The sequence below is a fragment of the Priapulus caudatus genome, unplaced genomic scaffold (genome assembly GCF_000485595.1).
Source record: "Priapulus caudatus unplaced genomic scaffold, Priapulus_caudatus-5.0.1 Scaffold11, whole genome shotgun sequence".
In the NCBI taxonomy this organism is placed as follows: Eukaryota; Metazoa; Priapulida; class Priapulimorpha; order Priapulimorphida; family Priapulidae; genus Priapulus; species Priapulus caudatus.
This window is the reverse complement of record NW_014577072.1, coordinates 208,136-224,993: the sequence shown is the minus strand read 5'-3', so window position 1 is coordinate 224,993 and position 16,858 is coordinate 208,136. Positions and strand designations below refer to the sequence as shown.

The 16,858-nt window shown below is 44.4% G+C and overlaps 1 protein-coding gene across 3 annotated transcripts in view; it reads right to left on the bottom strand.

The window, feature by feature from the left end:
* LOC106807492 (MDS1 and EVI1 complex locus protein EVI1-A-like) overlaps positions 1 to 16,858 on the bottom strand; it is a 90,034-nt gene that overhangs the window by 56,220 nt on the left and 16,956 nt on the right. For 2 of the 3 annotated variants that reach the window (XM_014809831.1, XM_014809847.1), the window contains exon 2: positions 2,570 to 2,979. In XM_014809831.1, coding sequence (XP_014665317.1) covers positions 2,570 to 2,979 — 410 coding nt within the window. Of the gene's footprint in view, positions 1 to 2,569; positions 2,980 to 4,871; positions 4,949 to 16,858 lie in introns of those variants that run through there. The other variant, XM_014809839.1, reaches the window with a different exon arrangement.

Sequence of the window (16,858 nt, the reverse complement as noted above, 5' to 3'; positions counted from 1 at the left end):
GCTTGGGGTTTTTACACGCGCGACATTGTACATTCTCAATGCCAAATGGCAGCGCATTACCATCTGCTGACGATAATATATACATATATAGGCCGATTTTTCGCAAATGCGGCTCGCATGATAACAGAAAAAACTACTGTCAAGAAAACAAGCGCCGCAATCATTAGCAGGAGCGTGCACACACGCACGCACGCACGCACGCACGCACGCACGGATCTCTGCACCTATCGCACACTAATTACGACTAATTATAACACGTGAGAAGAACGAGTGACTATACGAAATACGGACGACATTTAAAATCTGAAATTCATCGACCCGCAAATTTAGCGCAATTATGTAGATCAGAAACGCGGCACGTGGTTCAGAGGCGCCGGATACAAAAATCTCGCCTTCTGCCCCAGCGCTCTATTCGCCCCCCATCCACTTGAAACCTTCACTCTGCTGGTCCAGAGCTGATCCTCATCTGCTAAATGCTTGTTGAAAGCGTCCGGAATTCCTGTGCGTCGAAACTTTCAAAGATACTTGAATGGTTACGGACAAGAAATCGCCGCCGTTGCAGTGAGAGCAGCGGTCAGCGTTGTTGTGCGCTGTTTTATCAGCTGCATTCTCACACAGGGCGCAACAGTGGACACGCGAGAGACATTCAGAAAGCGTGAGACGCCGCGCAGAAAGGATTATCTGTGCACAAACAGCGCTGTAATGGACCCCGCCGCGATTCCAAATCCGAGCTGCTCGCCAGCCGTTCCCCGGGTGCTGAATGCACCTTTGCGCGATTTTTTCTGCCCGCAGGTAGAGAGAGGTTTGCAGGTAAACACGAAGGACACGCGCGCGGACGTGTTATATCGCGAGAGACTAATGCATTGCACGCAGCGACTCATTAAGCTGCCGCTATGATGCAAAACGAATTTGTTTGACCCGGCGTTGCTGCTGACGCACTTGTGGGAGGGGAGGGAGGGATGAGGGGAGGGTGGAGGCTTTCTCAAGGCCTGCTTTACAATCACGGTCGCCACGGCCTGATTAACCTGGATGTCTGCGACAATATTCCGCCGATCTGACACAATCTGAGCGCGGAGATCAGCCTAATTGTAAGTGCGTCTCAATTATCTGTGACCCGCGCCCATCAATAGACTCATCAGTGCGCTCCCGCGTTAATCTGCCGCGTAATTCAACAACAAAAGCACAATTTTCCTTCGTAATGAATCCGCTGGGAAGACAGCGCTATCACATTATCTGCGGTGATTCTGAGTTTTGCACCCTGTCAGGCGCAGGTCACGTGCGATATTTGCCGAGTAATTGAATAATTCTGTCACCTGGCGTCTCCGTAACAACCTTACCCCGATCACGTTGTGTCAACTACTGAGGCCGCATCGGTACGGCCAAACCTTTCCGATTAACAAGCAGGTAGATCTTCCATCATATTTATAGTGTATTCCCGTAAACTACACGCGGTAAAAAGAAATGTTAATGTATTAAAAACAACCATGTTACTTTCAGCACATAGTAATTAAGCATGGTTGTGATGAAAACGATTTCAGGTAACTTTACTGACAGCTAGAAAGCAACACGCCTGTTACCATGTCATCATCAAGCTACGACAATTAAACTGTCATTACAAGTAGATTCACACTTCACAGACGAAATTTTCCCATTATACACACGGTCAGCGTAGTTGCCCAGTGAATAATATATTTAAACGACTAATCTTGCTGGCTTGCGTAGATTACGTGTCATCTACATATACATAAAATGTGTCCACATAGTGCATTAAATTGGTCTCCGCATTTCATCACCGTCAGTAATAAATTATGGAATTTGTGTTAGACCGATTATCGCATTAGCCGTTTTGTTTTGCCCTCTTCATTTTTTATCGCGCCAGTAACAGATCAATATATTTCGCGCTGAGACAATTCGCACAGGTACACACATCTGCGTACAGCAAACCAACATATAGGTAAAGCAACGAAGCGCATAACTTATATAACTACTTTAGTTTTTACTTGTGATGATCGAGCATCCGCAGTGATTTAGTGCAAATTGTTTTGAATTTTAACTTTAGGACAATATCTGTATTTATAGCAGTGCCCGTGTTGTTTAGAAAAAGAGCTAATACTTTTTAGCAATGAAGATAAATATTTATACGCTAATGGGCTAGACCTCTTGTTGGTGATCTCTAAAGCGTAACAACTCCCGGATTCGCGTGGCCACACGTACACGCACACGCACACGCACACACGCACGTACGCGCACACACGCGCACGCGCACACGTACACGCACACGCACACGCGCACACGTACACGCACACGCAAACGCCCACACACACACACACACACGCATACACGCACGCACACACGCACACGCACACGCACACGCACACGCACGCACGAACACACGCACGCACGCACAGGTATATCCATCACGTGAATAACTCTATATTGCGATTTCGTTGTACTGTATTTTACACACATGCAGTAGAGGCTACTTGCCTCTACTAATATGCACGCTATAACAAGGAAACGTTTAATGGCATAACAACAAACACAAAGGTGGTAGAATAATAGAACTTACCTCCCATGCACACATTGGATCCATTGGGTTTGGTCTGAGAATGCCCGAAAAAGGTCCAAACTTCTGACCTCTATCTATCTTTACTTTTGCCCACACGCTGAGATTTCCAGACATACGAGATTCACGAAATTCGAGTGTTTCTGGTAACATCATCTGGTCTGGAATGTACATGGCCTGTTTTGGCATTGCCATGGATACTGGAATCTGCTGCCTCTCCATAGCGACAGGAAACTGTGGCTTCATCTCCATGTTGACGTGCGGCGTAACTGTCACTGGTGGAAAGAAGGGAAAGATGGACGCAAACGACGTTGTTGCCGGAGCTGTCCTGGCGACGTCAGGTGGGGAATGGTTGTCACTGTCTCGTGTGAGTTGATCAACATCAGCATACTCCTCTTCAGTCCCTTCTTCATCTGTAAAACGAAATAAAGACCATAAGACATCTCTCCGCACATGATATTACGTGTTGTTCAACTGGTTGTCCAGAGTGTCTGTGAATTTGTCCACAGTGATAATCCCTAACATGTAAAAATGCAATTGAGTATTAATAATCTAAACAAATTACTCGTTAAGAGCTCATCCAGTACGAATTAATTCTTATACCTGCCCCTTGCACACCGAGCGTGGCGTAATAGTACCAACATGCAGATAGGCATGGTCTTTACTAGAGGTGCGAGAATGCTATGCTGCTAATGTCCAGCGCATAGCTGGCAGTTTTGTTTTTACACATCGCACTAATTTGTGTACGATGACGCATCTAACTTCATTATACGCCCAGCACAATAGCACAGGTATCGTCACCGTAGTGATGATCATCGCCTGATGGCAACAGCCGAATACAAAGCCGCTCTTCCTTACTCAAACAGGAAATAATGAATAACAAATAGCGTTAAAATTTAAAGCGCTAGCAAAATAGAACATTGGTCATGATGTAGCCGCTCGCCGGTGAATAATACATGCGTGCGATTATCACCACATAGAGAGATATTTATTATACTCGTCGATTCGCTCAGGAAGCTAAGCCCTGTGCGCTCATATCAAAGACAACTTAGCGCTGTTTATTCATTCAAGGCCATAACAGAGGCGAATTTGCTCGCGATGAACAATAGGCCAACAAAACGCACCCAAACGAAACGAGGCTCGTGCAATATTCATTACTCCGTCCCACTCGGTACATTCACCGATGGCGTTATACTAAAAAAATATTTCATCATATACTAGGTTGCACCTTTCAGATATAGCATAAATATATGATAGTTTAACGACAGGCGCGATACGTTCGGCGCCTATACATACATATATGGGCTACGCGTTTGCGCGCGTTGACAAAATGATGACGTCTAGATTACCGCACCACCTACCTGTGAGCAGCACAAATACGGTAACGATTTCTAGTAGCTACGCTGTGACATCTGTCAAACACGTTCACTAATCCCCCAGATAACCACGGTGGTAAATGCGCGCAGCAGCGAACGTCCAACGTCAGGCAGCCGGAATCTATAAGCACTCTCGGCCGGCGGAAAACGAAATGGAAATGCATACCACGGCAAAGCAGAAAGGGCCTTCCGTGTTCTGACAACGCGGCTGCGAGGCGACTGGCGCTCACGAGCTGCGAGAAAATGCGTTCACATTGTGAAGCTGCATGCTCTCCCTCTCGTGATGGAATCTCATCCAGATGTGACAGTCGCCGCCGCAAATCGACCAGGGTGATCAATTCACAAAGAAAACAAACCTTCGACTTTACAAAGAGAAACGCTTTCCATCAATAATCTCCATCTTTCCATTAAGTTTCACAAAGTACGCTCGAGAATGGGCGCATTCATGTAAGCATCCGCGCGTATGGACGTAGTCTTGTCTTGCCGACAGCCGCGTGTCCGCTAGCACTCGTAATACTGCGCTGCATACTCAAGCACTTGCGTCTGTTCCTCTTAGAGAGCACACAATGCAAGACCGATTCATTACACCTTTCCTGAACGATCCGTCCCTCGTACATCTTTTCTATTTAATTCGAGATTGATGAGACGCGCTGGCATCAATTAAAAGCACGACTCTGCCACACACGAGTCGCAGATAAGTGATCTATGGTTGCGGCGGAACCCCCTTACCAGCATTTCAAGCACACACTGGACACCTGTGGTCTCCTACAGGAGAAACATGGATAGCGTGCGCTATTTTCTTCCCAGTCGTTAGTTAAGCATCCCATGTGCATCCAAGTTGATATGACGACAGCTTAATCAGGGTAACTAGCAAGCTGTGAACGGCAAACCAACACAGAACGGAAACTTCTATGACGCGAGATCATTACCTCTTTCGTTAGCTATGCAGACTTTGCACGGAAGATAAGAAATGAATTGAAATCGATTCGTTATCACGAACCTCATCTTCATCAACGCAAGCGTGTGCATCAATAAGCCTATCGATGTTTATAGACAGACAGAGCAACGTCACTGCGTAGCTCGTACATGTCTGATCCGTGTAAATTGCGCATCGCTCGCGGGTGCTGGAGATAAACACGCCATCGCACGCTATTTGCTGGCTACCGACGCGTAACGAGATGAACCGTTAGCAGATGGTGCGAAAAATAACAGATAACGGAACAGTAAAATAGCTGTTACGGCGCAATAGAAAAACCGCCCGCATATCATCTTTATCACCTCTAGGTGTACTCGCTGCACATCTCTGTCAACTTTGCCACGCGCCGTATCTGGGTGTTGGTGATTTTTTGCACACCTTATCGAGTCTTTCTCTTCATGATCTTGGATAGCACGCTGACACGAATGTGATAGATAGCCTCGTATGTTGGCACAAGAATGGTCGGCTGGTTTTGACATCTGGTCTATGGCTTAGAGTAGAGATAGCAGTCCTATATAGTCCTTGATTACGAAGGGCAGCCGCTCTGTTTACACTCCTCTTCACTACAGACATGAGCTGTGCTTCCCCTGTTGATTTAATATTCTCTACTACTAAATTATGAACAAAAATAACGTTGCCTAACAGGCTCATGAACTGTAACAGCACTGGTCCTTCGCTGTTATTATGCCGTGCAATTTGCAACGACAATATTATGTGGGAGACGAGAGAAGAAAAGAAATCCATCAGACGAACGATTTAAGACCAATTTAAACGTAAGATGTGTCTTGCAATCATTTATATGCCTGCATATGCACGGGTACAAATTCCAAGATAATATCAGGTGAGCGAAAATGCGGAGAAGACACAACTGCCATCAGACGACATTTCAAATTCATTTTCAATAAGAAAGGCCTAGTTATCTGAGACGGCATTATTATCGATCTACCTCGTCTTTCTTGCCGATTGCCATTTCCCCAATGCACACGATGTGTATTAAAGCTAGATAGAACACAGTACATTTTTAGTCTGGCGCACAACACCATTCACTTGCTCGCTCGTCTCCTCAAAGCGCCCAGCCGTATTTGCTAGCCATTCTTTGACAGAAGCCACCTATTCAGGTACTGATGACGAATTTGACAGATTCTGCTGCCACTAAGCACACACACCTCGGCTACCTCAAACAAACTCGCCAATATCATTTGCACAGACAGCAAAGACAGAAAAGAATATCCGTTTATGTCTCTGATATCATTACCGGGAATAAACACGGTTTCGTGCTCGCAGATTTGCCCTCTGTTTACCTTGTGCACATAACATGCAACACACCGTTTTACCTTCGCAACGATTTTGCCCCTGTAGAGCCCTTAGAGGGGAAATCAAAATAGCAGGAATAGAATACAAAAAAAAACGCGTAGCTGCCAAATACACACCCCAAGTATATGTTAAGCGCATACAGCTTTGTGAAGCGTATATGTGGCAAAGCGGTTTTACGTAATTAAATCAAGTTCCTCTGTGTGCAAATTCTCGTGGTCGTGTACCGGAAAGAACCGCCAAATAGAGATAAGATGAAAGGTATCAACGTTATCAAAACCTCCAACAAAAGAACGGCTTCTTATATCTCTTAAGAAAAAACTCCTCTTCACAAGTCAAGCCGGGAAAACAATCAAAAACAATCAGCGCAAGGCGAAAAAGCAAGCCGAGGATAACGCAGATTACGCTCCTGTGACACTCAACAGGCCCACGTTAGCGTGTGTGCGCGCACACGAGCACACGCGCGCATGCAGACATACGCTGCATAACCGCGGGTGTGAGCACCTTCTACGTTTACAATCTCATGAACGTTTACGCAGTTTGTGTAACCAGCTGCTTCGTAATGAAACATCGCGCGATCCACGCGTCTTTGCCGACAATACGAACATCAATCTAATGATTCAAACTTGCACTGCCGCAGACAAAGGCAAGGAAACGCCGCGCTCTGTGTCACGGGAATCAATGACCAGTGTCAATAGCGAAAATATGCCGCATCAGGTCGGCGACAAAACGAGACGGAGAGAGGCTAAGAAATGCGAACAAAGGCAGAGCAGATGCTAGGACATGGGTTAAGGTATTTTCGCATCAAATCGACATTATGCTCGCGGTGGGATTTTGATTACAAAATAGAAATTTATATTATCACTGATTCGTAGGTGATTAGAGCCTTCAATCGAACATCTGCAAGCACTGTGGTAGGTTTCTATAGTATAGGGAAATACCGGCTAAACGGCACACGGGGTAAGCACGACATAGACGATTAACGGGCTAAAAGTGGTATACAAGCTCAGCTACGGATATCATGTGACTGACCTACGTGGCATTACTCAATAGTGCCTTCCACCATCAGCAACAGGTAGTACGATCTTCATACGAGCTGCAGAGGTTGCCTCGAAACATCACTTACGAAACGTTTCCGGTAAACAAATATAAACGCCAACCGTTCATCCCCGCCCACCATAAGCCGCACTACACCGCTCAAGGCCAAAACCCCTAGTGTTTCTCTAGGTGATCCCAGTCGTAGTTTGACGAGACAGTCACAAGCATGGCGCCAGAATGTTCTCGAGACCTCTTGACGTTCGTTTGCTGCGCGCGGAGGCAGCGTGTGGAAGCGGCCATCACAACGCGCATCACGACACAGGCGGGAGATGTGTGTGAGTGAGTGCGTGCATGTGCGTGCGTGCGTGCGTGTATGCGTGTATTTGAACGAGTGAACTCGGGTGCAGGCACCGCAACTGATATACGCAGCGCTTCTGCGGCTGGTAAATTATTGAAGGCATGCGACTTAAATATTCCAGGCCAATATTTTGGATGACATTAATGATTATTTTTGACATGACAGGCCCTAAATTATGTATCCCGCTAAAAACAATGCTGTCTATTTACATTGGGCAAATTACTCCGGTAATATGCCCACATTAGACCACCCGGTGAGGCCGGCAAGCCAGCAGCAAACCTCGTGAATCCATGTGTCACTGGCCTTGAGCCCAAGGCCATGGCCTTGAGTATTAGCACGCTCATGGTCGTGCACTGTAAATTCTACGAAAACAACGTTCATCTCTAAAACAACCGGCTCACACATACCGAATAATTATATGTAGCCATGCGCGACCTCGCTGCATATCTCACCGCATACCGACGGCTTCTATACGATATAGAAACGTATACGCTGATAGGCTTATATAAAATTCAGAAGTAGCTAAACTTTGACATTTTCGACCTCATGATATTAGCTAAAGATGTCACTCCGGTGACAAACCAGTTTGTGAGCTCTGAACGGAGATAGCAAACCGTGTTTAAAATTATCTCTCAAATGAATTGAAATATTTATACATGTAGACAAATTAGGTCTCACTTGTAAGTGGACATAGTACTGATTATTCCAGCTTAGAAATTTCTACGAGTTTGTGTTGTTATAGGCTATAAAACAGCAAATGAGCAGCAAGATTGCGCCTCAATTTCTAAGATTCGCGAAAAATAAAATATGAAAATGCTGCCACAAGTGCACCTGTTTACGTGTGGTAAATTGATATAGACTGGTACCCTATTTCGTCATTGGTAACATAGTATAGAGACAGGTTATCGCTCGATGGCATCGCGTGATTCACGGAAATCACGTGCTACTGATGATGAAATACGTAAACAAATCTACTTTAAAATTCAGATTGGTGCTCATGCTAGTGAAAATAATGATGTGTGAGTATTCTAATGCACGTTGGACTTGCTGCATACATTTTGTACATTTTGGTCGAGAAAATATAAGAACTGTTGGAGAAAACATGTGAAATCATTACTTTCATTACTTTAAGTAGCAAATTCAGAGATGCCAACACGTATTTGAAGCAATCTGTAGTTTCTGGCCATCAAATTAGTAGTTCGAGGGTCACGGAGTGACCCGAGTTTGCTAGGGGAGTCCGGCATGCCCCCGGAAAATTTTTTGATTCTGAGATGCAATTTACGGCATTCTGAGGGTTAAAAATGACAATAAATTGACAAAAAATAATAATAATACATTTTTGTGTTTTTTTTCGATCACAGTGAAATTCGTAGTTTGATACAAACTGGTCGTAGTGGTGCAAAAGAAATAGAAATTCGTATAAAATACGGATAAATCGTAGTGGTTGGCATCTCTGTAGCATGATTATCAGTACTGACCACTGAGTATAATCCATACTGACCACTGACCCTTAGCGCCTCTCAAAGCCTAGTTCCGATATTTGCCCATCGAATGGAATTTTTACTCGGCACCCCTATACGTAAAATATAAGCGGTAAAACAAACTAATAATTGTAATTAGGCCAGTGGTACAATATTTACCAGGAATGACCACGGCTGAAGATAAAACAAACCGCCCCATGCACGTATACCATGAAGCAAACCATTAGTCTTTGTGAAATCGTTATTTACACATCAGAAATTACATTAACATTGATTACGAAACCGAAATACAAAACAAAACAAAAGTTCATTGAGTACCGTTTGCATAATTGTAGAAATTGCTAGCGAGATCCATCCACATCATAAAATGTCACCTGATACATGCCAGCTATAATACGCGAATGCAATCACGAAGGAAAACATTAACGCAGTAACGCAGCATCCGTCAGCGACGCTCTGCAACAAGGTATTCTCGAGTTTTAACATTAAATGCACACGCGCGCGCACTCAGCCATCGCGCGCCAATTGTCTTCCAATGTTTACAAATGGCCGAAACGTCACGTGTTTCTTCGTAATCAAAGAGTAAAACGTTACGTTGATATTGTTTAAAATTCTCGCCGACCTTAATTTGAGACGGTAGATTTCGTGTAGACAATGGACGAATACGCCGCAACGCCGAGAACAAACTGCCAACATCGTGAGCGCAAAACTTCAAAGCTTTTTTTGATCAAACAATCATTTCTTTCGGTCCACTCCGAAATCAAAGCATTGGCACGGCCATGCAAGTGAGCCACGTAAGCATCTATAGCGACCAAGCTAGCTAAATACGGGATATGATCCTTTAGACCTGCACCATGTTCACTTTACTTAACACTCGACAGAACAGCCTGCCAAGCGTCGCTTTGAAAAAACGCACTGCTGACAGTCTAGATGACTTGATGGACTAGATGGCTCTTAGCCAGTGATACTTCACGGCTCCTGATAATTGACCATTTACATGGGACGCCGGAGAAGCGGTGTGAAGCCGCCTGTGTGTGACAGCAGCAGATAATAGCAGCTTTATGCTGCAGATTTGCTCATTTTGCCAGGCGAGAAAATCAGACAAATTCACACAAATGCTAGTGGAGTGTTTTTTCTCTCCTGTCACGTGCACCTATTGACGACGGGATTTCACAGGTCAGTTCCTGCTGATGGTTTAATTAAATATGACTAATTGCTATCTTCTGCTGCTCTCGCCACCACGGATACGGAAGCTAGACATATATACTCACGTCATTACAGCGGCTGCGCCCCACCACGCGGGTCTGTTCGCTGCTAAAGTATCATCTGTCAAACAAGTAGGCCTATTGGTGCTGTCAACGTTTCCAAACTGTCAAACAGCTCTGCCCGGACTCTTCAGCATCTCTGCAAGGCTCTTGACGTCATGCACAAACCTTCTGTGCGATTTGTCACCCGCCGCACTGGCGCTCAATAGGTGCTCCCCAACGGCCAATACTGCGAAGGTTTTCATTAATCTGGGAGAATACCCACATTATCTGCTGCTGTCACTTACAGCTGGCTGCCCTGTGAACATGATCAAGCCATCTTTTCGTGTGAGCAGCCGAGCGGGGAATCTCTTCAAGCGGACAGGAGATGAGATAATTGATTTTACACCTCAAGGGCCAGCTTTTCTTAATTGGGACATGTGCAGCCCTCCGCTGGAATCGGAGGCACGTACTGCCCATGGCGGAACTTGTGATATTTTATCACAGCACGCCAGCCACAAGTGCACTTAATCTGTCTTCATTTTAATGCGTGAAAATCGCCGCTAAAGCCTCAGCACATTGTTAACAGCTTTGCCACACAATGTGATTATATTCAAGAGTATTTTAATGTATAAAATAATACACACTGTCATCGTATAAGCAGGAAGCGACGAGTTCGTGCCTCATAAATGCAGCACTCTTTACAGTGTCGATAAATATGCAAGTTTTCTATATTAAATCATCACGTTTTATATCTGTAAGCAATTATTATGTAGTTATTGCAGCCTTTTCAAAACCAATTTGATAACGTTTTTTTCAGCCTCGTCTACGTTTTCCAAAAACATCCCAGCAAGCCTATAGCATATTTCTATTTACGCCCTGAAACACTAGAGTGTAAACCGCTTGATCACATACAACCAGGAGCTAATAATGACAAATTTGTCATTATTAGCTCCTGATACAATGATAAATGAGAGCGGCACAATATGTATACAGATTCGATTACAACGCCTAGTATTTTCCACGCCAGTGAAATCAGAGAAAAGTAGATGATACGCACATTTCAAAATTATTTCTAAACTGAACATCACTGTGGACGACCAAAATGTACTGAAAATTATATTTTACAGATATACTGCATGTCAAGAGAAATGTCTGCAAACAACAACGCTACTGTAAAGCACCGTGCAGTCATTCAAATTAATATTATTTATAACTAATAACTACAGAGCTAAAACTGAATCATCCGACGCTAACCCTAAACCATCAATCCTACACATACAAACTATTGTTCTATCTAGTTATACTGCTGATACTACTAGATGCCTAGACGAATCAGCAGCATAGCATTTACTCGTACATAGAAATCTAAACGGTTCCACAGTAGAACCATTTCTTCGAATAGCACCAGGTCAAATTCGAGGGTGTGATTTCAGCATAAAAGGCTGCAGCTGTGGCGAGGTGTGAATGTAGGAGGGGGTTAACCTGAGAGAAAGAGAGAGAGAGAGAGAGAGAGAGAGAGAGAGAGAGAGAGAGAGAGCGAGAGAGAGAGAGAGCTTTGTTGCCCAGCGACAAAACGGTTGCTGCTCGGGAACAAAACACCAAGCAAATCTTGGTTCCTCTCTCGCTCTCTCTCGTGCGCACACACATGCACACACACGCGCTCGCGAGCGCACACATGTAAACGCACACGTGAACCGCACGACCATACCATACCATACCATACCGTACCGTACCGTACCGTACCATACCATACCACAGTATACCGCACCGCACCACACACCACACACCACACACCACACACCACACACCACACACCACACACACACCCACACACCACCACACACCACACACCGACACCCACACACCACAGCACCACACTCCACACAACCACACACCACACACCACACACCACACACCACACACCACACACCACACACCACACACCACACACCACACACCACACACCACACACCACATACCACATCACACCATATCACACGCTCACGCACATGCGTTCGCATACGCGCATGTACACGCACGCACGCACGCACGCACGCACGCACGCACGCATGCACACACGCACACGCACACACGCGCGCGCACACACACTCTCTCTCCCACCTACTTGGCATTAACTGCCATTAAAAGACATGAAAGATGCCGTCTACGAAGGCGGAGCAACTATTCAAATAGCTTTTATCATGTAAACTAAATCGGTCTAGCGTTAGATCGTAATTGTGCTTAACTACAGATATTTGGCTTCCATTGTTGGATAATTTAGCTTTACAGTTAAACTTAGAAATAAATCTATTCTCAATGTTGATTCGTGTTACATTCAGTTTTCTTACCGTAGTAAAGTTTCCTTACAGAGTGTATTAATGTGGACGGGTTCTTATTCACCACAAGAGTGATCTGGTTTGCTCACTCCTCCAATAGGAATGTTTCCCACACCAATCCCTTATATTACTGGCCTCTAGCCAAGAAATGAGCAGGTAAATAATTTACCTATAAAAGCTTAGTACAACAATAAAAATCCGGGGTATGTCAGCAACTACGCAGCGTCGCAAATTCTTTCACCTGTCAAAATCACGGAAACTGCAGACAGGAGTCAACAGTAGGCAAGCATTGGAGCGCCGCAGTAGTTGTCTGTGCTGGTGTCTACGCGCGGTTTAGTCGTATTTGGTTATGCCAGGTCAGTTTACAAAGCTAAATATCAGCACTGATAGGTCAACAACCAATTGAAATATCAGCTTACAGTTTACCGAGCCAGTCCGGGAAGCATGGAGGATACGGCGCGTAGTGTAGACATTGCTGTTACCCAAGTAAACTCCTTGCTTTCCCGTAAAGGAGGTGTAGAAAACCTTCAGGGGTTTCCAGCATCGCGATGAAATTTGATTGGCCTACAGCAATTCAGGACTAATTGCTTAACTTGTCTTTAAGGTTATCAATAGATACCAAGTTAATGTAAACGACTGATTTGGCTGGACCTCCACTGCTCTTTCAAAGCCTTGGCCCTTGTAATATACACACACACACATATATATATATATATATATATATATAGTCGTTTATATATATGAACCCTACATAAAACATATAAAGATATGAGACGGAATAAATAACTATGGATATAGAGTTAATTCTGGGAGGACCAAATTACGGGAAAATAAACACGATGATAAGTTAATATCTTTGATCGTTAGAACCTATTAATGCCGTTGTTTAGGCAAAGAAAATAAGGAGCCTCCCACCCCTTACCCACCCCTCCACCCGCTCACTGACTTGGCAACGTGCATAATAGGACTACCGGCCTTTCCGCCTGCACCCTTGCTGTGTATACACTGCTACAATGAGCGCACAGCATCGGCGATACAGATACACGCACGCAGGCACCCACACGCACGCACGCACGCACGCACCTTCTAATAGTCATTCTGAACGGTGGAAGTATTGGCTATAATAAAGCAGCAAGGACCCGGTGGGCAGTCGTAAACAGCTTGGGCAGACAAAGCCGGCAGCGTCTGCGTATATGTGAGGCAATGTGATTTTACGCGATTCTACGCCACAAGGCAGCTGTTGTGTTTTTCATTATCTTCGTAATGAATGTTTGTTTGGCAACCCACTCTTGCCTACCCATGAGTAGTATTTGCGCAGTATAAGCGACCCGGCCACTAATAGTTGCACTAGTGGTTACGTAACACCCAGTGACGTAACAATTAAACCTCTATGCGGTCACCTTGGATTGGCTGGCTCGCTAATGCTGTTTACAGCGAACGTAGAGTGAATGCAAAACAACGTGTGAGATGTCTGCCCACACAATAAGCAAGAACAGGAGACATTTGACCTCAAAATCTCAACTGGCCGTTTTTGGTGATATACACCGATGCAGTTAATAGTTTGTTTTCTCGACGAATCCGCCAACGCGCGCGCTGTCTGTACTTATAATAAATAGAATCATGACTGCCCGCATATTTAACAAGTGACCACGCATTAGCTATCGATATGCAACCCCATTCAAAGCCTCATCCCGTGAGTTCTAACTTTGTAACAACCTATGCGAAATCTCTCCGGATTTGTGCGTACGTAAACGGTGGCGGCGGCTCTGTACGGAGAGCGGTGCCTGTAGGTCAACCCCAAACAACCTTTGCCGCCTCTGTGCTTACCTACGCCACACACACTGATCAACAAGCCCCGGCAACCGCCAAAGAAGAATAAGGCGGGCCGGCCACCAATATTGCTCTAACTTTAGCATTCCACAAATATTTGCACTCGCTTTCACAGAAGGATTTATTTCAGTTTGCTTGCCCGATTTTATGGACAAATAACCACCCGGCTGCATGTCCTGTTGTCTCATTTGGAGTCTATCAGGCCTTTGATATGCTAAACACTGTTTGTATGCGACCAACACGTTGGCAAGACAGCTGCATACTCCTGTCTGAACTTCCCATATGCTTGGTAACGGGTAGCGTACGCAGGACACTAGTTGCATCGGAGATGAGGAATTCCGTCCTGGTGATTTCAACTACTCAGAAAGATATGCAACTTCCTCGTACTTCCTTTATAACTTTCGAAATTACTTTCGCTGTGCTCTACGTCATAACGACGGAGGCGTACGTTAATGAAATGTTCACTGATATCGCTCGATACCAAAACTACAGGGGTTGCATTTCCGCTACATCCTAATCAGTCATGAAAGAATGTGTAAACGATTTCCATTACGCCGATAAGATTTATTAAATTAACATTAAATATATTCATATCAACACCTCAGTATCTACAGCATTGCTATTATAGATACTACAATCCAAAAGTCAAATTCGCCTTAACTATGTATTTGCGGCTACGGCTGAGAGGGTCGACTACCTTGATGAAACTATTTATTACTAACATTGCCCACGAAGAAGCGAAAAAACACATTGTGTTTTAGACACTCGTATTACTCTTTTATAATTACTATAAGGTACATGTTTTTCTCACTAAACGTGTGCATTATATCAGGAGTGGATAATAGAGTTTCTAAGTATTATTCTCTATTATCTCGCTTTTCTTTATTATCTCTATTATCATCTCTATTATTCTCTCTTTATTATCTCTATTATCATCTCTCTCAATATATAATAGATATAATAGATAATAGATATAAAACTCTCTATTATCCACTCCTGATTATTATCTGTGGCCTATAGTGAAACCTTGTAAATCAGGGGTCATGCCATCGGTGCCCCGCAATATAAGGCGCGTACGTGTACTGCTTCTCCTCAATTCACGGTTATTCAAACTAAAGCAGTACACAAACACAGGTTCAGGCAGGCCTAGAAGAATAGGCCAGCTATTTCTACAGAGCAGAGCAAAGTTCACTGCTCCTGGCTTATGTAAGGTCCGGCAAACACAGCCGCTATATGGCCAATTAATAAAGAGCGTGAGTCACACTCTCACACCTTTGCGGGGGACTCGCCACTAGCAACCAATGATTTTACTACATATTTTAAATGCGCCGTGATGCCGGGCTTATATGAAGTAATGTTCAAATTAAACAGTTATTCCAGTAGCAGTTTGATAACTAAACTCGAATTATCGAACAAAAGCACTCCTGCGTGTGGAACAAGCTGACTGAGGATTACGAAAAAAAATGAAAAAATAGCGCAGAGTTAATTGACCAACAGCGCGCATGCGCTGCAGTGTTTTTAAATTTACGTCACGGAAATCATCGTTTTTTTGTTCATGAAATACCTCAATGTTTTTCAGCCGCAAGCCCTATCTATCATGCAGATCCGCACGCCGTGACTCTACGTCTAACGTACGTCTACCTACCTATACTGCTTGAACTGCGCGACAGCCTCGTCTTTGTTCATGCTCACGTGAGACGGACTGATAACACCTTCACCTGCGGTAACACCACCGGGAGTGAGTGGCTATATTTAGTCATGAGACCGCCTGACAAGTTGCCTCCCTCGAAGCCTGTCCCAGGCAAAAATATCCAGACCGGGAGTGCTTGCTCAAGAGCTGCAAGTCTGCACATTCTCGTATCTTGATTTGCATGTTAATATGCAAAAAGTGAGTTGCGATTTGCAGAGCTACTCCTACGCACATCCTGCCCAAGAATAAGAACTGCGGAAAGCTTTTATCAGAAAACCCTGCCAATCCTGTACAACGACTTGTCATCTCTTGTAACTATTAAATTTAATGTGTTACTATTGTATAACAGGGCTACTGACAGACGCCCCTAATAATCAGCGTCACCACTCCTCGCCACCTCTTGAAAATCTATTTAGGTGATAGAAATATCTGTTGTCTTCCAAAGGTCGGAAATGAACATTAAATGTAGACTAGCCGTGGTCTCTCTACTGGAGACTTGGCTATGATACAATAAAGCAATCAATATTATTGATATCATCTATCCTCCAACCGAAATAACATTTTCTTCACAACAGACATACCAGACAGCATTGATAGCGAAACTAGACGTTCGTTACTTAACCTGGATATATTCAGAGATGGCACCTTT